Genomic DNA, 26432 nt, shown 5'->3' with positions numbered 1-26432 from the left:
AGCCTGTCTGCTGTCACTCCCTCTGAAGAAGGCCTGGGACTTTAACTCCTAGTAGGCCTCACTTACAGTGCAATGCCAATAATCCAACATGGCTCCAAAAGGAAAGCAATCATTCCTTCTGCTTCCTGTTGTCAATTCTCTTTCTTCCTGTCCATCAGTCAGTGAGTCAATGGCCCTCATTACGAGTCTGGCCGTAGCCGTGCCAGTAAAACAGGCAGGCTGCCGCCGGACACGTAGGGATTTACCGGCTTTGGACTTGCTAGAATTACCGGGGCACTACAGCCCCGGTAATCTGGTAATTACAGAGCTGGCATTCTGTAAATCCCCATTCCCGTGGAGTTCCGTAGGACTCCATGGGGAAGTGGAAACCCCAGCACCATGTGGTAATGGTGCCGGTAATTCTGTGTCCATCTGCGGCTGGTGACGCTACGATCGCCAGGTCATACCTGGCGGGTGTAACACCACACGGCCACAGAACTCGTAGTTAGCTGGTCCTGAAAACGGTGCCGATAAGGTTTTACCGGCACTGGTCTATCCGGACCGGCTAACATGTAATGAGGCCCAATGTCCCTCTTTGAGTGTGTGTATGTTTGACCTTTTACTGAACAGTAGCCCCACCTTTTTTGAGGTGTGTATAATCTAATGGGTCAATGTATGCGATTGGACAGTGTTCCAAAAGTGACATCACAGTAGAGATACCCCTACGCGGTCATTGGGCATATTACTGAAGGGGGCAGTCTGATGGAAGTAACTTCAAAACCTAGTTTCCCTCCCATTTGATGTGGTGTTATCTCAGAGATTTCTTGCATTAACATTGTAACATTCTGAAATAATACATTCCACTCACATGACTACTTTACTAATTGGCTCGCCAAATTTCTCTCTCTGGCACGAATCAAACAACACCATTTGTATCATAATAGGACAAATGGTTCATGACTTACAGATTTTGGCGTATAACTTACTTCTGCATTGATATCAAAATAATATTTCCATCTCAAAGCAACAGGCTCCTCATGTGAATGCTAGGTCATAGGACTCACTGGTGTGCACCATTTCTGTGCGACAAAATTAAAATTCATCTCGTTTGCATAGTTAAAACCACATTATAAAAATCATTTTTGGTCCATCTAATAGAGATTTCCAAACTGATCATGTAAAAAATTAACTTTCTATGACATTTCCTGTAAGAATTATGAACAAAATGGTGCATCCCAATGTACCATTTAAAAGACATGTGGCCTCATTACAAGAATGGAGGTAGCCATTCCGCTATTTGCGGCATGGCTACCTCCATTCCGGGTACCGGGTTCCCTGAATGGGGAAATACCGGGCCATTCCGACCTTGGAGGGCCCAGTATTTCCCCATTCAGGGAACCCGGACCTGGTACATCTCCATTCCCATTTGAGCCCCCAAAGGGCTCAATGGGAATGGGGAGCATGCTAACAACAGACCCGTTAATGACGGGCCCGTAGTTAGCAGGCTAGGCCGCTCGCGGGACCTGCTAAGGATGCCTGGTTTTACCAGGCGTCCGTAGTGGGTCTTGCGAGCGGGCCTCATAATGAGGCGGTAGGGGTTTAATGGGTCCGGCAGCTCTACCGGCCCCGTTAAACCCCTACCGCCAGGATCATAATGAGGCCCATGGATTTTTTCTAGATAATGTGTTGTTTTTCCAAGTATTTTTTTTCTTTCTTCATGGGGGCCTGGCAGATTGGAATAGCTGATTGGAGAAAACCGATCCTCTCGTCAAGCTGAACCCCTTTTCTTTGTTTTTAAAGGTTAAGCCCACTACCCAGATGCAGCTGATGAAAATGTCCCCTTAGAATTCATTACAAAACTTCGGCCTCCCTTTGAACTAGTCCCAGTGACTGCCATTATGTTTATTGCTGAGTTTCAGACAGGTTCCAACTCCTTAAGTGGGCAAGGCAGATCAGTTCTATTGTGATGTTGTTGGGGGATGGGTGAATTAAACAGAATATCATGGATTAGGACTTCAGCCCTGGCTTCATTTGAATTTGATCTCATTCACAATTGCCATTTTTAAATGTACATGTTCCTGTTCCCCTTGAATTTCCTTTTTCACCCCATGTGGCAGTTTAGCCATTGAATTGGCTTCTCACACTCCTATCAAAGGTCCACATTTGCAACATGTGTAGGTTTCATAAGCCGGGCCCTTCATTTCTGCAAGGGAAAACGCAAACACCAGCAGAAAATACAAGTTCAAATCCATTTTTGCAGTCACTTTAAGTTGCTATGATTTTCTTTCTGGATTGAATAGTTCACCCTTTTGGCCAAAGTTGCAGGATATGTTCTTGTATTTGACATGTTTATTTCGGGACTTGTCACTATATTTTGATGTGAGGGAACTTGAAAATATTGTACATGTGTTTTTCAAATGCTGCACACAAGCCGCAACTTACATGCTTGTTTTATATTACTTGTTTTACAAATAGCACGTCGATCTGTATATTTTCTTTGAACTAGATTTCCCTACAGTAAGTGGCTTATGTATGAGGCTCCCGGTTTTGCGTTTAACATCCTTTTATGTTTCCTACATTTGTCTGTATTTATCCATATTTATTTTATCGTTTTATCTTTATCTACATTTAATTTGTAACAAATGCTTCTAAAAATCAAACTGAGGTTTGTCATAATTACGGCTAACCTGAGCTACATCCTGCACCTTTCCCATATATTGACGTTCAGTATATGGGAGGAGGTGTGGTGTTAGCCATGTTTCTGTTACGAATAGAGAGCGGCAAGGTTTTTTGTGGCGATATCAGCAACGTCTGCCGCATGGGGTAGAGTGGATCAAGCGTTGATGATCATGAGGCTGCATGCGTTTGGATGGAGTAAGCTGGGTGGCTGTAAGTCGGATGTTGCTAAGTTTTTATATGTTAGTGCTGTGGTGGTGTTTTGTTTGTCCTAGGTTTGCGTATTTGTGGGAGTTAGCTTGGGGGTGGGCAGAGGTGTTTACGGAGTGAAGCACCTGGTGGTAGGGCTATCTGGGGTGTGTTGTGCAGGGATTCTGGACATTGGCCCTTTCCAGCACTAACCGGAAGAAACGGGTGTTGTACTGGTTAAAGCCCTTGTCTTCATCAGCCATTCGCTCCAGAGCACCTGGCGAGAGACGCTCTAAAAATGAGATTTTAAGAGCAGTACGGGGTGCTATGAGCATAACAGAGGCCTGAGGTGAATGGGGGAAAAGGAGACAAAAAAAGCCAGAAGGTAGTGAGGAGGAAAAGGGCAGATTATTTACTTTTACAATTATAACTTGAAAAGAGGACATATGTCCAGTCTCAATATTTTTGACGCCTTATTAAGAAGAGTGCAATAGATTATGGATGGTGGAATCAATAGCAGCAAAATAATAGTGATTGCCGATGTCAAATATTAACACTATTAAGTTGGGGGATCCCTTTTGAGCGAGTATCATTTATTGTTGCAGATTTGTGTGACCATTCCTACCCCCTTTCTGCATGATTACCAATCTGGTACGAGGGGCAAGGTCTTCTATACTGTGGTGTTGTCCTAGATAGGAGAAGAATGTACATGTGTGTGCTCTTATCATAGTAAACATGGTGTTTTCAGTGCTTTCTTTAAAACGTTTATCCATTCCGTGAAAAAAAAAAAGAAAACTTAGCCTACTTGAAAGTTAATATAAACTCACAAAAGGACTTGCCAATCGAAAGTTTTGAATCTATTTCTTACTCTCGTATGTTAATGCACATGGACCAGCATAGGTTATAAGACCCAGGGTCACAGGACATAGTGGCTGTGCCAAGATGATGGCTGAATGGGGAAGACGCTAGCAAACACAGAAAAGTTCAACCTAACGTGTAATCGCAAAACTTAAAACATGTCCAAAACCTTTTTGAACATACTTAATTTGCACATTTAATGTTGAGGCCTATGTGATGGAAATTATTTTTCAATGAGATAACATATTCCTAAAATATGATAACATTTCCCTAAAGGAATCATCATGTACCAAGTCTGTCTTTCATGACTACAGTCAGGTGACCTAACCAATGGCACTTGTGAAGGCACCATGAAGCAAGACATAGACAACAGATTCACATTTTTACTCAAAATTCTTATTTACCTTAAATGTCAGTGTGGACTAAGGCCAAAGTTGCGCTATGCTAAGGTGGAATTTCCCTACCTAAAGAAAAACTAAGGATAGTCTGTGTTAGGATGTCCAAATCAACTAACTGTCCGAGTCCAAAACCTATACCTGCCTTCACAACAAACTGTATACAATGGGTAGGGATTTCAGCTTCAAAATGGGTAGTGTTCAAAATAAAGTTCAGAGCTGCTTCCAGCTCTTGGCTTGTAATCAGCTTCCCTTCCCCAAGTTAAAAATAGTTCATAAGGGGCAGGGATTGCCTTCCCCAAGAGTTCAAATCTTCCAACTTTTCAAAACACAATTCCGGGGGACACGTCCCAGCTCTTACTCTTGTTACTTTTCACTAGTTCACATAGGTAGTTCAGTTTCTTGACTTCAAAATCACATGAGAGGTTGCTGTAAAACACTAGCTTCTTTATGGGTGATTTCAGTGGCTTTTCCATACAGGGGGGCACTCGGTCTACATGGTCCACCCATTACATATCATGCAGCCGGTGTCCCTTCTTGGCTGCGTTTCCATCAACACTAGCCCATTGCTTCAACTTAAGAGTGATGCTAGACTTCTTCATCTTTGTCACACTCTCCTGACACTGTACCATGGCTTGGTTGGGCACCATGCATTTGTTACACTTTCCTGTCTTCTCCTGGCTCTTGCCAATGTGATATTTCCTCATAACATACAGTTCCTTGTATTCTCTTGGCTGTTGCCAATGCTTGTTTTCTCTCAAAATGCATTCCTTTTTAATTCTCTTAGCTATGGCCAATGTTCGTTATCTGATAAAATGCAGTTCTTTATATCAGCCAAATTCATTTTTCAAGAGTGCTCAAAACTTGCTTTCAATCTGTTCGATATTCAAAAGTACTTATATTTGCTTTAATTCCAACAAGTATTCATATAAATGCTGCTTAATGTTCAAATCAGTGTACATTGTCTGCTTTCTATATTCACCTGCCAGCCAGTGTTCCCCCTTCTTGATACACTCACCGGTCGGAGCTTACAGGTTCTTTGCTTCCCGTGTGGCACATTCCTTATTCTCCCAGCGTCTCTCCGTGGCTTCGCTCACCCAGAAATGCTCCTTCTGCGCTTGGAACTCTTACGACTGCTTTGCTCAGTCACACCGGTCTCCCTCTCGCAGTCTGCCACTAGCCTGCAGCATCCTTCAGCTTTGCTTCCCGCTGCAAAAACTCTGCATCTTCTAAAGGGTCTCGAGCACTCTGCTTCCGACACCGCTAATCTCGAGAGGTCTGCCTGCACCCAGCAGTCCGTAGCCCTGCTTCCACAGCTGCCTCAATTTCCACAATGATTCCTGGCTTTTGAAGGTCTTTCCACCATGATTGGTCCAAAAAGGACTAGACCGCTCGCTGCTGAACCAGTAGTCCAGCCTTACTCTTGCTGTCCTCCTCCTCGACCCAGTTCCCAGCATAGGTTGGTATGTATGTGCATAAATAAGATGTTTAACCACACTTACTGGGGCGCAAGGGAGATGTTCGATGCGCTAGATGCTTTTGCCTTCTAAAACAACTTGTTCATTAATATGGACAAGACCAAAGTCATGTTAATGGTCACAGAGAAGATTCGTCGATTAATGAACCTCATCTTATGTCGACAAGTAGCCATACCTTGGGTTGGAAATGAGCGGCTGTAAGAATTACCTTCATATCTAAAAAAGTGAAGGCACGATGTCTGACACGACTGATACATTTGTCAATAGGTCAGTTGGCTATTCCATAGATGGGATCATCATGTTGTATAGGCAAAGTTTTTGCTTTACAGCCTTGAAGCAAAAGACATGGAAAATTTAAGTTGGCTGGAGAAGCTGGAGGGGGCATTATGGAGAAGGGTTTGGAAACTCATCGTCTACCCCAGTAGAATATCTTAGTTTGCAGCTGGGTCTGGTCTCACTAAAGGGATAACGTTTGATAAAACGAGGTGAACTATTCCTGAAAGCTAATTCTTACCCTAATTGTGGATTATTAATGGTTGCAGGTGGAGATATGAGGACTACACTCAGAGTACGGAGTGGGATGTTTACTTTCCTCAATGACAATCTACATAAGGTTATAAATTGGTTCCCAGATTTCAATTGGGGAACAAACTATGAAACCTTAAAGCTAATATTCGAGCAGAGTGTTGAAAATTGGGATTGGGTTAACAACTACACCCATCTAGCCCTTAAGTCATTATAGATATACCTCCACTGTTACACACCTCTACTTAAGACCTCAACCCTACCTCTGACTGTGCCCCAGTCCCGCTGTCTGAAATGTGAGGCTTAGGCTGCGAACAAATCGGCTCCCATTATTGGTATAAGGGGACGAGACTTTAGATCACATCAGAATTGAGAACAAGTCATATTTGTAAAATCCTAGGAATTATTGAAACGCCTCAGCATGTCTTCATGGAATGTAAAATGCCGGGACTAGATTACATACGAATGCTAGGAAAATATATACACAACTACGACTCAATTAGGACATAAGCCATTTAGAGCTACTGACGAACAGAGTCAGGGTGGTAGGGGGGCTTACATATTGACCTATACTGGCTGTGGCAGCAAATTGTGATTTTTCTCTCATAGGACCAAAGGGCTATAGGATAGTATTCAAAGTTAGCAGGCTTTGGGTGAGTTGGGGCAAGATAAAGATAACAATTCCATATTGTGAACTATAGAGGATGGACAGTGTAACTTTGGGTTTACATGAAATGTGATTTAAAGTGTTTTATTTTGTGATTTTAAAACTGAGAATTATTAATTGGGAAGACAAGCCCACAAGCATTTAAGTGTTTAACATTAGGTAACCCTAACTTTGTGTGTTTAAACAGTTATATCTGTACAGCTTTGCACTCTACACGTGCATGCTCTGTATCTTCATTAGTATATGTATATTGTGGTGTAAATCTTGTTTTAAATATTGTTTTTTAAATATCAATTTTAAAACTTTGTAAAAGTTCTTTTAGAATCATATACAAATAAAATTAAAATAAATTCATAAAATGGTGTGTTGCTCTAGTTGTTCTCTTCCTCATCCCAGTAGCTTACTGGTGTCTCTTGGGGAATATTTTAGGTGAAGAACAGGGAAAAGGCTGTAAAGGCTATAAAGGCTTGCAGGATAGAGGGTTTGTTGCGAAAAGGAAATCGGGGATACCATGTCTCACCAAAGGAATTCCTCTCCCCAAGTCTCCTCCAACCAGGTGATCCTCCCTCGCATATCCACCCCCAGAGTCAGGATCCAACAGCAATGGCCTTCCCCTGGCCACCCAAGAGGAGGATACAGGGGGAAAAGAAGTGAGGACACCCTCTCGTTCCTCACAGTAGTCGTGCATCATCCATGAAGTGTGCATGTTTTGTTTTCGCAGTTAGGATAATGAGTGTGCGATGGGGTGGAAGGTTTCAGTGGGAGAGCAGAGGAGAGGGCTTGTCCACTCCCCACCCTACCTGAGACTGGAGGATCTGATCCCCACTGTTTCCTCCCTTGGGTTTTTTTCTGGGTTCGAGTCTGATGCGTGGCATGTGGGGGAATCATGTGTGGCAGAGTCAGCATAAAGGATTGCAAAGTGATCAGACCAAGACACCCAGATTTTTCAGACACATGATTTTAGCTGAAATCAAAACATCAACAGCGTTGCCGGCTATGTGTGTGAAGTAAGTGAAGTTTTATGTGAGGTCCTAGTGAGTGAGTGGAGGAAGGATACTGTTTAGTGTGGGGTTGCTGTCTGGATTGGAACTACTAGGTTTAAAATTGCCAGGGTAGATATTGGTGCAAAAGGCCGGCCGAGGGCTGGGGGGGCGGCTGGTGCTGTGGTTGTTAGTGGGGAAGTCAGTGCAGTCTGTTCAGACGTTTGGATGGTGTTCTCAGGGTTGGTAAAGGAGGTGAAATCACTTCAAAAGGGTTTCTAAGTGTAAGTGAATTTGTAAATGATGGCGAAGCCACCACGTTGTCACCCCAAAACCGAGGGTATGTCTGAGGAGTGTGTACTAATTAGGTGTGTGTGTGTGTGTTTGAGCACACGTGGAGAGAGGCAGTGAAAAAGAATTGTATGTCTTCTGTTGTTTTAGGTGATTGTGTGTTGGCATTTTATTTGAATGTTTGAGAGCTTTACTTGTGTCATGTGTATAGCACCCAGTGACAAAAAGAGGACAAAGGATAGAAAAGAAAGAAATGAGCTCACCCCTGTAGCTCTGGATTCTCAGGCGAATGGATGACATTGGGAAAATGCTTATATTCCCAAAATACCCCAGAAGAAGTACTTCAACAGGAAATAAGGAGGCAGTGCTCTTTTAAGTCTCTCAAGCACAGGATCGCAGCAAGGAGAGTGTGGCAGAAGATTCCATGCTGCAAAATGGTGGTTTTATGGGGGAGGGGCGTTGAAATCTAGCCCTAACTGTGAATGAAAGCGAGAAAATGAAGTCAGTCAAAATGAGTAGGCTTATTCACCAGTTAAAAGTACCCTACATTATTGAAGTTCTCAGTTACCCATTGTACAAATTTATCCTGTGGTTCACCAGCCCAAATATTGAGGAGAGAATGCGTTGAGATGGATAGCAGATGTTGGATCAGGTGCAGGCTAGGACTGTGGATATGAGACACTGAGCATTTCGTAGGTGGGTGGCAGATGATTGCAAAAGTGAAGAAGTCGGGAACTATCAACAGGTGGTCCAAGGACTCATAAGTGTTACCTGGAAGTTCTTTGCAGGTGTCAGTTTGTTAAGATTGCTGTTACGCCTCCATCATGGACTAATCCTCTTTTCAGGACAATGTTATAACCTAGTGGGACAAGGTCATGTAGTGTTTGGCGTAAAGTGAACCATGCTTCAGTGATGGTAAGGAGGTGTGGGGTGTGGTCACTGAGAACATCGTGTTTGAATGAGGGCACATCTGAAGGTAGTTGGATCATATTTCCTGGAAGTGGAAGTGAACCTGAAGGTACTAGTGAGGCAGGTAGGTCATTTTGAAGAGAAAAGGGCAACACAGATTGTTGACTCACTTGAGTAAGGACCGGATGAGCTGATAGGAAAGGACCTTTGGGGATTTGAAATGTTGTTGGAGGTCATGTTTCCATCAATGAGGTGGTAGGGAATAGTTAGGCCGGTTTGTTCATTAGTAATCCGTGCAAAGTAAAACGGAAACTGTGGGCCATGGACTGGATCCAAACTCGGCATGAAAGATCGAAATGCAAGCGCTGTGGGAAAGCGCTTCTGGAAGCCTGCACGCTCAATTCACTGCCTAAATATCTGCCCAAATTTCTGAGCAGCTACCTTTGCACCCAGTTTATGTGCTTTCGTCTCAATGTATTTCCAACCAGGGAAATGTTTGTGTGCCCGGAGGGCTAGGGTTGGAACCTAGGCCGAACTGTGACGTGCGGACTGTGTTGTTCTAAAACCTCAATGACCCGAGTCCTGATTACAGAAACCAGGATGGGAAATGTATATTTGGAGATTACTCCATCTCAAACTGTACCGTTTTGTCACCCAGTTTGTTTCTTTACATATATTAGCTACTTGGAGGTAGATTGCTTTGCCCTGACCCAAACAAGGTTGAGTGCTTAAGCTTAGAAAAGGCCCAGGTCTCAATGTTTCACCCAAGGTTTACAAAAGACTGAACTGCAGTTATTGCCTTACACTGTGATTCCGTGGAAGATGTTGTTTAAATGTTAGCAAATTGCATATAGAATAATTTTATTTGCAGCACACCACCTGCTAACAAGGCATACGTTTTGTTTTGCAGTGTTCGTTTTTGCCCAAGTTCTCCATTCACATAGAAACAAAATATGAAGACAACAAGGGGAGCAATGACGACGTGAGTATGATTTTTTTTTTTTATTCAATTCCATATTTGAAAAGGCGAATTTTAGAAGTCATGTTTAGTATTGCTAAAATAATTCCTCATGCCACACAATTCCCCAGTATCTTCCGTGACTCACTCAATTTATTATTCACACATCTTTTTGATTATTTTCGGTGGGAAAGAGAAAAACCTATTGCACAATCAATCAGGATAGCTTGGAGTCCAGGCTTGTGTATCAAGCGCCCTGTACCTTGTGCATCAAGACCCTCTCCAAGGAATGGCTCCTCCAGAACACGTAGTTCCACACAACCCTCCACTCACCACAGTGATGAATCGTATGGATTCCTCACGAAAACCCTACCTAAAGTCTCCTCCCAAGTGGCCACGGAAAGGCAGATGCTTCCTGATCCTAACCCTGGGGGCGGTGTTAGCCTGGAGGATCACCTGGGAGGGGAAGGGCCAAGGGAAATAAGAGGACTTTGTGGGATGAGACACAGTATTTGTCTTCCTCAAGAAAGGGGAAATCTGTAATGCCGGCATATGTCATGTCTTGTCAGAGAGAGTGTTTATTTTCCCAAGCGGACTGTTGGAATTCATATAAACATAACCGTCAACAGTTATATGCTGAAAGTCAGAAAAACACTCTTAAAATAACGGATATTTGTAAACATAAAAGCCCCTATGCGACCCAGAGAAATAATGTACAAAAGCTTTTAAATGTTACCAATCTTCCTGAAAAATCATACTCTCCTATAAAGTCAAATAATATTTGGAATCCTCATAGCACTGTGGGAAAGGGGTATAAGATGAAAACTTAACATGATAATGAAACTTTCACGAAAGAAACTGATTTTGAAGTTATGGACTACAAGTTCCATAATTCCAAAAGTACTGAGATGAAGAGGAGGTCTGCAGAGGCCCAAGACTGCAGGTTGCACTTAATTAGGAAGAATTATCCACACTGAGGAGGACAGAGAGGTATAAAAAGCCTACTCAGATGTAGGCCATGAGGAGGAGTAGCAGTAGAAGGTGGAGCGGTTTTCCTACCTACATGTTGCAGCAGAAGCAGGGGTTGCATTGGAGCAGAGATGCCGGGTCCACAGTGGCGTATGAGGTTGATGCCGATCATGAGAGGACCCAAATTGCTCCAGACTGCGATGGCAGAGTGGGTGCAGCAAAACACGTCAGGAGAAACTACTCTCCCATTAAGGAACACAGCTGCAGAGGTCATGAAGCAGGAAGCACACTTTCTCCGTTGTTTCTTTGTATGCAATGGTTGCAACCGCGCACTGACGTGTTTTTGGAGCCAGGAGAGTCCTGCAGGAGGTAGGCGGGAGCAGCAGAGGACCGGGGAGAAGTGATTCCCAGACCATGTGCAGAAGCTGAAGCAGAGGACCTGGATGTAGCGAGGTGGACAGACACGCATGCCAGACCCAGTGAGTTCACTGTTGGTGACCCCCGAGTGCTCTGTGTACGCCCACTGACCAACTCCAGGAGTCTCAACTATAATAAAGACCTGAGTGAAGTTGAAACAAACCTTTTGAATATCGAACTAATAGAAAACAAATAAACGCTTATGTTGATAACCAAACTAATTTAAAGGCGCACAAATGGCAATGTAAAAGTCTTATTGCCATATCAGAAGCAGATGATTGTGGCATTGTGGGACATACAAAGAGTCAACAAAACGAAGGGGCAATATTTATGATAAGTAAGGCAAACACTCATTGCCAAACCCAAAAGAGAAATATACCAAAGCAACTGACAAAGAAACATAATTGCTTAAACCAAAAGAAGACAGTTGGTGTTTTCCATATTGAGAAAACGTATTGCCCATATAAAAAGTAGGTCCTAGGCAACCCTCCAGATAAGGTGCGTATGAGGCCTTTTTACACCCAAAAATCAAGTCAATATGGCCCTTTTAATTTTTCCTTACGTATCACTTACACAAGCTATTCATGGCAGCACCCCACTGGCGACAGCCTGGCCAACAGCAGCTTGAAAATCCACTCTTTAATTTAGCAATCCACACAGTTCCTTGAAAGAAGCAACTGGGATGAGCCCGGGTTTGTTTATTTTTTTTAACATTATCCTCTCTTAATGATTCTATGAAGATAATACTTTCTGAGTAATGTAAAAGAGAATTTGTGTTATGTTCACTTTGTTCAAATGCCTGCATTTTGCAGGTCACAGTGTTATTAAAGCATCTTGAATCATGAACATGCTTTTCACTTTGCATTAGGATACAGGTAGTATTGTGTAAAATGAAAATTGTCTTGAACAAGGGCTGCATTTCTGCTTCATTTTCCTCAATCTTAATCCACTTAAATAGAGGCAGCGCATCTGCAGCAGCATGGGCATTTCATACTTTGTTTAATTTTCATCACAGAAGCACATCATTTGCATTCAAAGGCTTGGGGTTCTTGTCTTGGAAGGAGCCTCCCAGCAAGCAGTTGTTTGGCTTTTGTGAGGAGGAAAACCTTTTTTGGTGTTCTTTATGAAGATGTGTTATTTTTTTCCTCTTAGGATTGCGTGTGTTCGCGTGCATGTAAGGGCACTATACATAGTTTGTTTTCTTAGAGAGCAACAAATAGCTAGGCATGTGGTCTGAACTTTAACTCCTTTTCTGACCACCCACCGCAAGCAGGGATAATGGATACAGGTAGCAGCAGTGCTTTATATATTTTCATTGGCACAGATTGTACCGTTACATCTCGACAGGACTGCTATATATTCAGGCAAGGTAGCCTCATTTATCAACGGAGCTGCTATACGCATGTCATGGCACAATGCCAAATATTGACAGCAGGGCTGATTGCATCAAGCCCACATTTCCTAGCAGGACTGCTATGTTTTGAGACAGTACCAGCTATTCTTAACAGAGCTACTGTTAAGAAAGCACGAACATGTGTTGGCATTTTCGGCAGCGAGCTAAAGTACTGAGCAAGAACAGCGTCTGAGCTCTACCGACCAACCTGCGATGGTGTGAGAAGATTGCACTACTGTCACATACTTCAATCCCTTCTACTCAGTCTTGCGCTTTTCAAAACATCTTCTTCCCCCATGTCCGATTACTGAGTCCTGCTGCCACAATTCGAGCACATTTCAAAGCCGCATTATGAATCTCCGAACTAACGTGGGATAGTCCAAACAGGCTTGGAGCTTTTTCCAAGCCATTTATGTCGGGCAAGCCTCACATGGAACTTCCAGTGCCCTAACCCTATGTACCTTTCAGTGTCAACAGCTGTTGGGAAAGGCAGCCCAGTCGGTCAATAACCTTGCTGCAGAGATCATTGTGTAACCTGTTAGTTCAAATCCTGTTGATAGGTTAGTTAATGAGGCTGCATCAAAGATAAGCATTTAAGATGCAGGTAACATTCAATTGTAACAAAGTTGAGTTAACTTTAGACTTCTCATAAGGACTACTAAATGTTCAGTGATTCAGAACACACACATTATATCCGGGATGCTCTACTTGGAATGGCTCAGAACACACACCTCATTAGGGCTGCTATACCTGTGATGTCTCAGAACACACAACTCTTCAGGGCGCTGTGCTTGTAATGGCTCAGAACACACCTCATTGGGGAGGCTATTCCTTTGATGGATCAGAACAGACACATCTCATTTGGGCTGCTATACTTGTAATGGCTCAGCAGAAGCACATCCCTTTAGGACTGCTATATGTGTAATGGCTCAGAACACACGCCTCATCAGGGCTGCTATATCACTGTTGATGGCTCAGAACACACCACTTTTCAGGGCTGCTATTTCGAGGGGATTGGGGTCCTCCGACGTATTCCATATCTATGACATGTGATCGCCACAGCTGTGCTGCTTCGGAAACTTTTTTCTGCGTCCTGCGTCGATGACGTCGATGCGCCGTCGTCGAGGACCTCCTCCGACGTCATCCGATGTGATAAGTAGGACGCACGACGCCCGTAGCCTGAGTTCCGTTTTTTCAGCGAACGTGTTGCTTCGTGAATCTTGGTTAACGCCTCGACTCTTTGGAGTTCTGTTCTTCTCGGTTCTTCGAACCTGTTTGTTTTGTGAAAATCCTTCGTGTGAAGATGTCTTCTACTTCGTCTTCGACCCCGCGTCCGGGCTCCAAGAAGTGCGGGGAGTGTGGGTCCAAGATGTCGGTGACGGACTCGCACGACGCCTGCCTCTGGTGCCTCGGGGAGGCCCACGACACGGATGACTGTATCGACTGCCAGTCGCTCACGTCCAAAGCCTTACGCGAACGTAAGAAGAAGTTGTCGGTAGGTCGGGTGTCCAAGCCCTGGAAGTCGAGGTCTGCGAGGCTTTCGACGGATGATTCGAGGGGTGACTCTCTGCATCATCGTCGGAAGTCTCGTGGGTCTCCTAGGAGTCGGTCTCGCCACTCCTCAGCCTCTTCGAGGCATTCTCGGAAGCGCCGACACCGGTCGTCTTCCAGGTCCTCTTCGGAGGACTCTGCCCGGCACGTCGCTTACTCCACCAGCCGTGCGACGCCAGAGGAATGGGCTTTCTTCGGGAAGAAAATGCTGGCGATTCTCGAGTCGCAGGGTACTAAGCCGTCCGCGCCCCCGAGTGGGGTCGGTCGTAAGAGGTCGAGAGACACCGCTCGCAAGAGTGGTCGGCACGAGTCACGGGAGAGGTCCCGTTCGGACAAGGAAACTCTTTCTCGACGTACCCGTTCCATGTCCCGTCCTTGACGCGTTCGAGACCGTGTGCACCTGTGAGGTCTTCGAGGAAGACGTCGACGTCTGAGGCGTCGACAGGCTTTCTTGAGGCTCCGGCTCCGAGGAAGTCGTCGAAGCCGTTGACGCTCAGGTCGTCGAAGGACACGCTCGGGGCTCCGGCTTCGAGGGCTGTGTCGACGCCGCCGATGCTGGCAGCGCTGCATCTGACGTCGACGCCGATTTCGTCGACGCCAATCCTCTCGGCGCCGATGCCTGTTCTCTCGACGCCGGCGCCGATTCGCTCAACGCCATCGACGCCTTTCGTGACGGAGGTACCCGGTGGCACGGGGGAACCCCCTAGGAAGGCTCTGGTTAAGAGCAAGCACTCTCGGGTGCCTTCTTTTCGCCACCTGGAATATATTTCAGAGGCGGATGAGGATTCTGATGGCCTGGTTCCTAGTCAGGTTCCAGATGAAATTGTCTCGGGCCATAGTCAGTTTGACGATTTGAGGCAGTCACTGCATGATGCCAGTGGGCTGGACACCTCTCCCGAGGTGGAGTTTTGTAGGCCTGAGCCTGGCTCTCATGCCGATTTCCTCGTACCGGCGCCTTATGGCTAGGGTTTCTGAGTACTTGGGATGGTCTGCTCCCCCAGGGGAGTTTGTGCAGGATGATCTAACGGACATCCTTGATGTTGGTCCCCCAACTGACCCGGTACTGCTGTTCCATATGGCTTTACAGAGAAGGGTGGCGGCGGCTTGGACTGCTCGGGAGAGTCTCCCGGCGGTGGGCAGATCCTTGTCGCGAATATACCGTCCAGCCAGTAGCGACCCCTGCTACTTGACCAGGCACCCCACTCCGGAGAGTTTGGTGGTGCAGGCGGCCACGGCCCCGGCAAAGCAGGCGTCGTACCCTACCATCCCTCCTGATAAGGACGACAAACGTTTTGATGGCTGGGCGAAGAAAGTGTTTTCTTCTGGTGGTATGGCGCTTCAGGCGGCCAACTCCATTTGTGCCTTGTCTCGTTTCACACACACTCTGTGGAACTGTGTTGCGTTAGCGGCTGAACATATTCCCGAAGGGGACGAACGGGATGGTTTCCTTGCTATGGTCCAGGATGGTAAGGATGCCATGTGTGAGTCTGTTCAGTCGGGTTTGGACTTAGCTGAATGCGTCAGTAGGTCCATGGCGGCGAGCACCGTGATACGCAGGTTTGCGTGGTTGCGGAAGTCGGGGGTTTGCTCCTGATGTGCAGTCCCGGCTCCTCAACATGCCCTTTGACGGTGAACACCTTTTTGGCAGCAAGGCTGACGAGAGCCTTGAGAGGTTGCAGACCTCAAAAGCTGCAGCGAAGTCGTTGGGCGCTGCAGTTCGCCAACCTCCGCCTTTTCGTCCTAGGGGACAGCAGTGGAGGGGTGGTTCCTTTCGTTATTACTCGTCCTTTAGTAAAGCGAGAGGAGCTGGCAGTCAAAGAGGCCAACGCAGGGGTACCAGAGGTGGACGACAGGGTACCCGTGGTGCCAAGGCCGCTCGGGCAGTTGCCTCTTTGCCCTCAGGTAACGCCGCAGCCGCTCCCACTCAGTCATGAGGCCATGTCCCATGGTTTGCCGGTTGGGGGCAGGCTGGCGCAGCATCTTGTAGAGTGGCAAGCCATTACTTCAGATATGTGGGTTCTGGAGATCATAACCCACGGCTACTGTCTTCCTTTTCGGCACAGGCCTCGCGACAATCCACCGGGGAACCTCTCTTTGCAGAGTCCGGATCCGCTCCTTGCGCAGGAAATTGAAGCCCTGTTGGAGAAAGGCGCCATAGAACTGGTGCCTGTAGCGGAGAGGAACAAGGGATGGTATTCCCTTTATTTTTTGATTTCGAAGAAAGACGGGGGATTGAGACCCATCATGGACTTGCGCGGTTTGAACAAACTCCTCAGGAAGGACAAGTTCAAGATGGTTACTCTCTCTCAAGTCCTCCAGGCCCTTCAGCTTCAGGACTGGTTGGTGTCACTCGACCTCAAGGATGCTTATTTCCATGTGCCGATCCATCCCAAGCACAAGTACCACCTGAGGTTCGCGGTTGGCGACTTGCACTTTCAGTTTCGGGTCCTGCCGTTCGAATTGACCTCCGCCCAGAGGGTTTTCACCAAGCTCATGGTGGGTGGTGGCAGCGCATCTCAGGCAAGGGGGGATTCATGTCTACCCCTACCTAGACGATTGGTTGATCAGGGGGAGCTTTCCCGAGCAAGTCCTGGATCATCTGTCCGTCACCTGCCACTCCCTTCACAGGCTGGGCTTCTCCCTCAATATAAAGAAGTACCATTTGACGCCAACACAGCGGCTCCAGTACATCGGAGCAGTGCTCGACACTTCCCTGGGGCAGTGTTTTCCTCCCCAGGTGAGGGCTCTTCACATTCAGTAGATGGTGCACAAGTTTCAGCATGCCCAGACGCTCCCAGCGTTGGAGTTCTTGAGGTTGCTCAGCCTCATGGCATCCTGCATTCTTCTGGTGCCAGAGGCTCGCCTGCGGATGAGATCTTTGCAGTGGGCACTCAAGATGCAATGGTCGCAGTCCTCCGGCAGGATGTCGGACCCGGTTCAGGTGCTGCCCTCGGTCGCCCGGGACCTTCTGTGGTGGGCCGTCAAAGGCAACTTGATGAAGGGGGCTCCATTTTGGCTTCCCTGGCCGGAGGTGACGATATTGACGGATGCATCCCTCACGGGATGGGGAGCTCATGCCAATGGGCTGACAGTCAGCGGTCGTTGGTCTCCGTCGGAGTCCAGACTCCATATCAATCTGTTGGAGCTGAGGGCCGTCAGGCTAGCCCTGAAGGCTTTTCTGCCGACTGTGCGAGGAAAGAGTGTCCTGATCCTGACGGACAACACAGTGGCCATGCACTACCTCAACAAAAAGGGGGGGGCAGGGTCACTTCCTCTGTGCAGGGAGGCGATGCAGCTCGAGTTCTGGGCCATCCAGCAGGAAGTTTCGATCTCGGCTGTTCATCTGGCCGGAGACAAAAACGTGACGGCGGACGCTCTGAGCAGGCAGAGCGCAATCTCTCACGAGTGGGAGTTGGCTCAGGAGATTCTCCTGGAGATCTTTGCCCTTTGGGGGACCCCTCAAGTGGATCTCTTCGCCTCCAGTGTCAACCGGAAGTGTGAAAGGTTTTGCTCGTGGGAATTTCCTCCAAAAAGGGCCTTAGGAGACGCGTTCCTGGTGGAGTGGTCATTCCCGCTGCTGTATGCGTTTCCTCCAGTCCCCGTCATCCCGCAAGTGCTGCGGAGGTTACGGAAGTTCGGTTCCCAGATGATCCTCATTGCTCCGGCGTGGGCTCGGAGGACGTGGTACCCGGACCTTCTCCACTTGTCCATCTGCCCTCCACGTCATCTTCCCTACCGAGACGATCTGCTCTCACGGGAGAGGGGTCAGGTTCTCCATCCAGAGGTCAGATCCCTCAACCTTCACGCTTGGCTTCTGAAAGGTTGAGGTATAAGGATTGGGACCTCCCTGAAGACGTGATGGAGGTGTTGCTTTCGGCCCGAAGGCCAGCAAAAAAGTCTCTGTACCGTTGCCGTTGGCGTAAGTTCTGCGACTGGTGCAGAGTTCAGAATGTGGATCCTTTTACATGTGACCTCCCCATGGTTCTGTCCTTTTTGCTTTCTTTGGCCCACAGGTACTTGCAAGTGGGTACCATTAAAGGTTACCTGGCGGCGCTGTCCGTCTTTAAGCGCTCGTCTGAAGAGTGTTCTTACTTTAAAATCCCTTTAATTTCACAGTTTCTGAAAGGGCTCACTAATGTGTTCCCTCCGTCACCTTTCCTGCTGCCCGGTTGGGATTTAAACCTTGTTCTTACGTTTCTTATGGGTGCTCCATTTGAGCCTTTACATTCTTGCCCTTTGAGGCTGTTAACTCTGAAAACTGTGTTTTTAGTTGCGGTTACTTCCGCTCGAGTGAGTCAGTCAGTTACAGGCACTTTCAGTTAAGCCACCTTTCACTGTATTTCACAAGGACAGGGTTGTCCTTAGAGTTCGTCCTTCTTTTCTTCCAAAGGTAGTGACGGAATTTCATTTGGCCCAGAAGGTTGTTCTTCCGGCATTCTATCCTCCTCCGCATCTTGGTAAGGAAGAGGAGAGGCTCCATAGGCTTGATCCTAGGAGAGCTTTAAGCTTTTATGTTTCACGCATGTCCCGGGTCAGAGTCGACGATCAATCTTTATTGGTTACGCTGGAAAGCGTTTGGGGCAAGCTGTGACGAAACAGACTTTGTCTCGCTGGATTATTTTGGCCATCTCGGAGTGTTACCGCTTGGCGGGTAAGGACCCACCGGCTGGCTTGCGGGCCCATTCTACCAGGGGTATGGCTGCATCTACTGCCCTGCAGAGGGGTGTTCCTATTCGCAACCTCTGTGATGCAGCCACCTGGGCTTCAGTACATACATTTGTACGTCACTATTCCCTCGATTCCATCCGAGGACAGGATCTGGCCTTTGGCAAGGCGGTCCTTTGCTCTGCTATTTGATTGGCTATTCTAAATGTTGATTCTAAATTCTTTCCCTCCTCCTTGCTCTGGTACTGCTTTGGGAGTCTGTCATAGATATGGAATATGTCGGAGGACCCAATCCCCTCGAAGAACAAGTTACTTTCTTACCTGGTAACGTTCTTTCGATGGGATGGTCCGACGACGAATTCCATATCGCTCCCGCCCTGCCTTCCCCGCTGCAGAATTTCTTTTGCGATTGCAGCTTACGTTCCGCAAGGCTTTGTGTCTGACTGGCAGTTGACTAATGTCACACGTTCTGGGGGAAAAAACTACAACTGAGGCTACGGGCGTCCTGCGTCCTACTTATCACATCGGATGACGTCGGAGGAGGTCCTCGACGACGGCGCATTGACGTCATCGACACAGGACGCAGACGCCGAAAAAAGTTTCCGAAGCAGCACAGCTGTGGTGATTACATGTCATAGATATGGAATAAGTCATCGGACCATCCCATCGAAAGAACGTTACCAGGTAAGAAAGTAACTTGTTCATCTGTAATGGCTCAGAACATGCACATCCCATGAGGACCACTATACTTGTAATGGGTCAGAACAGACACATCTCATTTGTGCTGCTATACTTGTAATGGCTTAGAAGAAGCACATCCCATGAGGACTGCTACAATAATAATGTATTTCTTATATAGCGCTACACACCCATAGGTCTAGCACATTATTATCCAACAGAGTGGTACACATTTTATCGACCTCGGAAGGATGAAAGGCTGAGTTGACCCTGCCAGGATTCGAACCTGCCACAGCAGGATGCACACAGATATCGGGGGAGAGTGCTTAGCTCGCTGTGCTATCTGACCGAACTCTATACTTGTAATGGCTCAGAACAGACACATCTCATCTGGGCGGCTATATTTGTAATGGCTCAGAATACTGAAGGCAAGTCCCTGTTAACGCTCATGCCAGAGCAAATACAACCATCTAGGAAAATGTGCCAAGAGATAGCTTGCAAGGATAACAAGGTTTAATTGTACAGACTATAAAATATCAGCAAAGAACTCTTCTGCTCGAGAACATTCTGCTCCTAGAATGATTGTTGGTGCCCTTTTGAGAGGCCACAACTTCACCAAGGATGTCACATATAGTGTCTAAACCTGTACAGTTCATTGGTAAGACAGTATAAATGGTCCTACTCCATAGGGGATGCCAGGCTACAATTGGCTAGCTTTCTCCGCTGTCGGTCAGTTCCCACTTGGACCCGCAAGGCTCATCTCTACGCCGAGTGAAGTTCATGTCTCGAGTTACATTGTACAAACAGTGATTATATGCTAAGCCTACTACTACATCATTATGGCATGCACTTGGGAGGCTCGGGACTGGTGCCAGGGGGAAGGGAGGAAGAAATACAGTCATACTGACCCACAAATTCTGTGCTTTGTTGTTACCGCGCCTCTTGCACCCAAGGCTTCCACCCTAATTTTGATCTATAATGTATCCCTTCCTGTACCTTGCATTACAAAGGATGTATTTATGGGATGAGGTGAAACAGTCACTCATGCTTAGATCTTTTATGGCCAGTAGGTTTACGATTTGAGCTGGGGCTGTTCCCTGTCTCAGAATGCAGGGGTGGGGGGGGTGGAATCAGGTCAGTGGTGTGGGCGATGGCTCTGGATAGGCTTAGTGGGGGTTAGAGGACTGCTAGCAGCTTGGCTGTGATGAATGGGCACTGCGAGGAGCCTGGTGTCTCATGGCCTTGCAGGGCGCATTCCTCTCAGTGATACCAAGTAATTGCCACAGTGGAGGGACAAGAGGCTACCTCCGTGAGAACTAGTTATGTGTACCCATCCTATCTTAATGATCTGGGCCTCGTCAAGCCCTTTCCTGGAGCTAAGAGTTGTGTAGCGCGGCCATGCACGACTGTGCCACCGCCATAATTACAAAATGCTGTTTCATTTCATGCCCATTCTAGGGTTATCCATCTATTCCTGCTATATTATAACTGTGCAGAGTTTCATAGCACGGTCCTCTCCCCCCTTGTACACTACGCAATTCCATATGGGATTAGCCTCACCTTAAAGTGCCTATGGTGGTGGAATGGACTCATTACCATCCCAAAAATACACACCTCATCAGGGCTGCTATACCTATAATGGCTCAGAGGTAGAACACGCACATCCTATGAAGACCACTAAAGAACAGACCCATGTAATTTGGGCTGCTATACCTGTAATGGCTCAGAACACACAGTTGAAATGGGCTCCTACACGTGTAATGGCATACAGTGTTGGTAAAGCATCTGCATTCAAGCAAGTGCTGCATCCTGTCAGACAATCCTCTAATTCTATAATTCCCAGCCTAATGGCCAAGAGAAGGTTTGCACACATCTAAAAAGGAGCACCCAATGGTAAAGCTGCACTATATTTCTAAATGGAAAAGGCATTTACAGCTTTTTGGATATTTATTGGTGCTGTGTTAAAAGACCAACTGAAAAACAGGAGAGGAAGAGCAACTCTGAACCTAAGCAATACAGGAGAACAAAGGTGTGGCGGGGCCCCGTAGGGGGGCAAAAGTATAGTGAACATATTAGACAATCCAAAACAGGAAGAGAGAGCAATGAGCTACTGATAAGGCAACAAAACAAGTGAGAAGGGAAACAGAGTTAATAATTGGACAAACGTGCAATGGGAGTGAGGGATAGAAGCAGAGAAAATGAAACATTTAGAGACCGTCAAATAAAACACAGATCAACAGCAGGTGGGAAGAGATGGAAAAAGAAAAGCGAGATTAGAGAAGGGCAGGCCAATAACAAAAGAGACAGTGTAAAAAGATAATGAGAAGGAGTTGCAGTCACAATCGAGAAAATTAAAAAAACAGATATAGCCTGATTAATTAAATGAGAGAGGAACAGGAGCTATATCAACAGATACAGCGAGATCTGGGAAGGAAACAGCAACAATAAAATGCAGAGATGGGAGAGGCAGAGTGACAGAGAAACAGACTGCAAAACATAGCATTGCAACACTTAAAGGTGAGAGGCAGAACGTCCGCAAGTGAGAGACAGAGGAAACAGAATAGCAAAGGGAAGGAGAGATGGAGCAAAAACACAGATTGGCTGTCACGCAGGTAGTGCCAGGCAGCAACAGTAGGCTCGAGAGGCAGAGAAGTGATCCTTGTAGAGTGCAGGAGTGATTTATGAATCACCCAATGTAACTAGCTGACATCTGTAGTAGCTCTTAACAGAGTTTGTGCCCAAGTATCATGATGATGAAGCTGGGTAGTATGCATATACAAGATTCTTGTGTGGAGAAAAAAATGTCCATGGGTGCAATTAATTATTTAGAGCCACTTTGAAATGCAGCTGTTTTGTCAATAATCTTTTAGAATAAAACTTTAATTTTATGCACAAATTGGATAGTTGTCACACCTTTTACTCTTGCAAAGGAAATTGGATTTACTCTCTAATTCTAAAAATTGGGAGTAAAATACTCTCACCCCATCATCCTATCTGGAGCACTGGTCCTAGGAGAGAAGGACCTCGACCCACATTGCCAAAGAAGTGTTAAACTGAAACATAACCCTAATCATTAGTTGACTAGTGGGCAAGGGAAGAAATGAGAAAGTGTCAGGAAGGCTGGTCTTCTGCAGGAAGACGTTCAGGGAGTGTTGAGCATAACCTGCAGAGAATGGGGTAACCATAATAATGTAACAAACAGCATCAGTGTGGTTCTTGTTTCCCTTGAAGTGGTTCTTATATTTGAAGTTGTGAAGCAAAATGACATTGCTTAATAGTTTGTTGGCATTTACCACTGAAGTACTGGCACGTAGTCATCTACTCTGGCTTGGCAGGGGTGTATACCTGGCCAGAGGGTATTGTAGTAGTTGGATCTGTTCTGGCAGCAGAGTACATTAGAATAGAGAACAATGTCTTAATAAGCCTGGCAGGTGAATGGGCCAGGAGAAAGCCTTTGAAGGACTCTGGTATGGTTGAAAGCATTAAAGAAAAAGTTGAAGAATCACTAAGTTTTTTTCTTGATTGATGCAGAGTCATCCTAACCAGTAAATAACATTAAAGTGTTATGTGAACTGCTGCTGAAGTCTCGATTATATGAACTGTTGTTGAAGTTTGGACCAAAGAGAACTTTGTTACAATACAAGATTTCCTTAACCTTTTTGGAACTGTTGAACAAAATCCTACCTGAATCTGGGGAAGGGGAATTCACCTGGTTTAGAAAGAGGAATATTTTTCTATGTGAATCTGTTACATTTGTTGTTGTTGAACTGCCATATAAATACATTGTTAAGCTGTGTATGATAAAGTGTGAGAGAAAGATTCCTTTTGTTAGAATGTTTACTTTAGTTTATTTTAGGCTGGGAAATCCTAGTCAGGGTAGGGATAGTGAATGGCATCTTTTGAAAAACCTTCACAAAACTGTCAGCCTCACATTTCTGACCCCTCACACCACTCTACCTCAGACTGGGTAATCTGATCCCCACTGTACTCTTCCATGCTGACCCTTTTCTCCATACTGCATGGGCATCCCTTCTAAGGGACGGGAGACAGAACCTTTTTCAAAAGAAAAAACCTTCTTCCCATTTAAATTTGGAGGCACGCGGGGGTGCAGCCCTGGGAGCATGTGCTGCCCTGACTCTACCCTCTGGCGCCACACCTCAGTCCCCTCTTCCGCGTCGACGGGAACAGGCCGAATTCACCAGCGCTCCTGGGTTTGGCTTCGGCCATGTAATTCCATGCATGGATACTTCTTCTCTTTTGTCTTTTTATCATTCAGGTACTCGGTCGCAGATGTCACTCTCCTCCCCGGCACATGTCGACTTCTGCAGGTGTCTATTCCGCAACTGGCTCTTTCCAACTAAAGACCCCCACGTCCTCTGCCTACGTTGCCTTGGCCCAGACCATGGCTGGCAAGCTTGTACCGCGTGCAACGCTCTCTCCTTGAGGTCTCTGAAGAACAGACTAGCCAGGTGGAGGGAGCTCTTCCAGAGATCACTTCCAAAGGACCTAAAGGACTTCGTCTTTCATCGATCCAATCCCAAAGTAGGTCCACTCTTTTCCAACACACCCTGGAAGGGAGACTCCTTCCCAAGCACTCGCCCGTGCAGGAGGGACTGATCAGGTCCTCATACCAGCATGAGTACCAAGGCTATATCAGCTACCGGCTGACAGGCTGAGGGGTCAGTAGATCCACCCAGTGACAGTGCTGAGGGACCAGAAGGTTCTTTTACCGGGCCTTCACCCGAGGGGCCACGCCCTAGTACTGGCATCATGTCTGAGGAGGCACCTATACGCAGTTCTACAGGCAGATCCACAGAGGGCGAAACGCCTACCAGGCCTCGGCCTGAGGAACAGGGTAGGCCCCATGATCCACATTCAAGAGTCCTGGACGGGGCGGGCCCAATGAGCCAGGCAACATGACGCAGGCACATGGAAGGCAGCTGGAAAAAATGGCCGCCGTGCCAGACATTCCAGACATCTGCCCGATACTGCACCAAGGCAGGGAGCAGGTGGAGGAACATGTGTCCAGGTGGGACTCGTGTCAACCAAGTATCTGGCCTACAGCCTACCCTTCATTTGCGCAGGGCAGGTTCCTACTGTATCCATATGGACAGGGCATGCAACGGCTCCAGCAGCCGTCCACTACCCCATCAATATCGCTTACCACTCTGGCATTCGAAGACAGATTTTTTTGAAAGGTTGCTCGGTCTCATGAAATCTCAGATGGAGGACGTCCTCAAGGACGCCATCAGGGACATGCTCCCGCCAAAGGCCCTGGTGCTGCAGGCCCTAGTACTAGTGCCCCTGTGCAGCCTCAGCCGCCTCTCTGGCCCCCCAACCGATCATGCAGGCGGTTCCGTACCAGCCTCCGCTGCAGCCTACGGCTCCGGTCTTCACTCTCCAGCCTTCGGCTCCCAGCACCCCTCCACGAAGGCCTTCCACGAATGTCTTGCAGGGCTGGCAGAGTACTTGGGCAGTCCTCAACTCGAAATTGAGCAACCAGCAGAGGGGGTCCTCGCAGAAGTGCTCACGCTGCGTCCCACTGCAAGAACGAGGATCCCGATGCAGAAGGACATGGTAGGTCTGGCTCAAGCCCCCCTCGTTCCAGCCGGTCAATCGACTGGACACCAAGTACAGACAGATGGAGGGGATACACTCTTGCTATCAGCCCACCCTCAGCCACACTCTTCGGTGATCGCTGCGGCATCACTATACTCAAAGCCTCAGTCGGCCTCTTCCTCTGGGGCGTTGTTAGGCAAGGAGGAGACTATCTTGGAGGCGTATGGGAAGAAGCTGTATTCCAACGTGTCCTGCATCTTCGTCAAGCCAACGCTGATGCCATGCTGGCAGCCATTAACCAAAGGCTTTGGCTGGAAATTGCGGATTTCCTCACAGAGCTTCCAGCGCAGAGCCAATCACTATTCAAGGCAGGACTGGCAGTGGCCAAGATGGTGGCTCAAGACATCATGGAGTCCACCGTGGCCCACATCGACACCTCTAGCCGGGCCATCTGCATTGCCACGGACATGAGAAGAACAACCTGGCTCTGTGCAACTAATTTCAACCCGGACGTCCAGGAACGCATCTTAGACCTTCCGTTTGAGGGGGGGTGACCTCTTCCACTCCTTCACGGACAAGGAGCTTGACAAAAAGAAAAGCAGCTCACACACGACCTAGTCTTTATCCATCCTTACAAAGACCATGCCCTGATATATGTATTCCTCTATGGCCGTGGAGATCACTAATCCGGCATGCAAGTGGTTCTATTGTCAAAGCAAATAAAAGGGGTGGAAAAGGGCATCCCTGCCTTGTACTCCTTGCTAGTGCAAAGGGAGTGGAATAATTCCTGTTGGTTTGTACTTTGGCTGTTGGGTTCATGTCAAATAGTTTCACATAATTTATAAATCTGCCTCCCAGACCAAATCGGCTTAGTACCCGAATAAATAATTCCATGAAACAGAGTCGAAAGCTTTTTCAGCATCTAGCATAACTGCTGCAGCCGTAGCTCCCGGGTCTATCTGGGACAATGTCCCGAATAGCCAACGAAGGTTTTGTGCTGTCGATCTGCCTGGGATGAAACCGGACTGATCAGGGTGCACTAAGCTGGACATGTATGGAAGAAGTCTGTTTGCAAGGACTTTCGCAAATATTTTTGCGTAACCATTTATCAGTGACAGTGGACGATAGGAGGACATCTCCGTGGGGGGGTCTGCCAGGTTTCAGAAGGACTGATATCACTGCTTCGGTTAGGGAAGATGGAAGCTGACCGTTGCAGCACGATTCCTCCCATACTTTCAATAGGCGGGGGGGCCAGTATGTCGTCGTAGGTTTTATAGAGTTCTAACCCCAGTCCG

At 47.0% G+C, this 26432-nt stretch overlaps 1 protein-coding gene across 3 annotated transcripts in view; it reads left to right on the top strand.

Annotated features, from left to right (window-relative positions):
- PITPNC1 (phosphatidylinositol transfer protein cytoplasmic 1) overlaps positions 1–26432 on the top strand; it is a 1942040-nt gene that overhangs the window by 1238344 nt on the left and 677264 nt on the right. For all 3 annotated transcript variants that reach the window (XM_069655030.1, XM_069655032.1, XM_069655031.1), the window contains exon 6: positions 9858–9929. In XM_069655030.1, the coding sequence (XP_069511131.1) occupies positions 9858–9929 (72 nt within the window). The remainder of the gene's footprint in view (positions 1–9857; positions 9930–26432) is intronic.

Source organism: Ambystoma mexicanum, chromosome 3q, assembly GCF_040938575.1.
Source record: "Ambystoma mexicanum isolate Mex_15411 chromosome 3q, UKY_AmexF1_1, whole genome shotgun sequence".
NCBI lineage: Eukaryota > Metazoa > Chordata > Amphibia > Caudata > Ambystomatidae > Ambystoma > Ambystoma mexicanum.
Note: the sequence above shows the minus strand (reverse complement) of the source record. Positions and strands in the feature narration are given on the sequence as shown.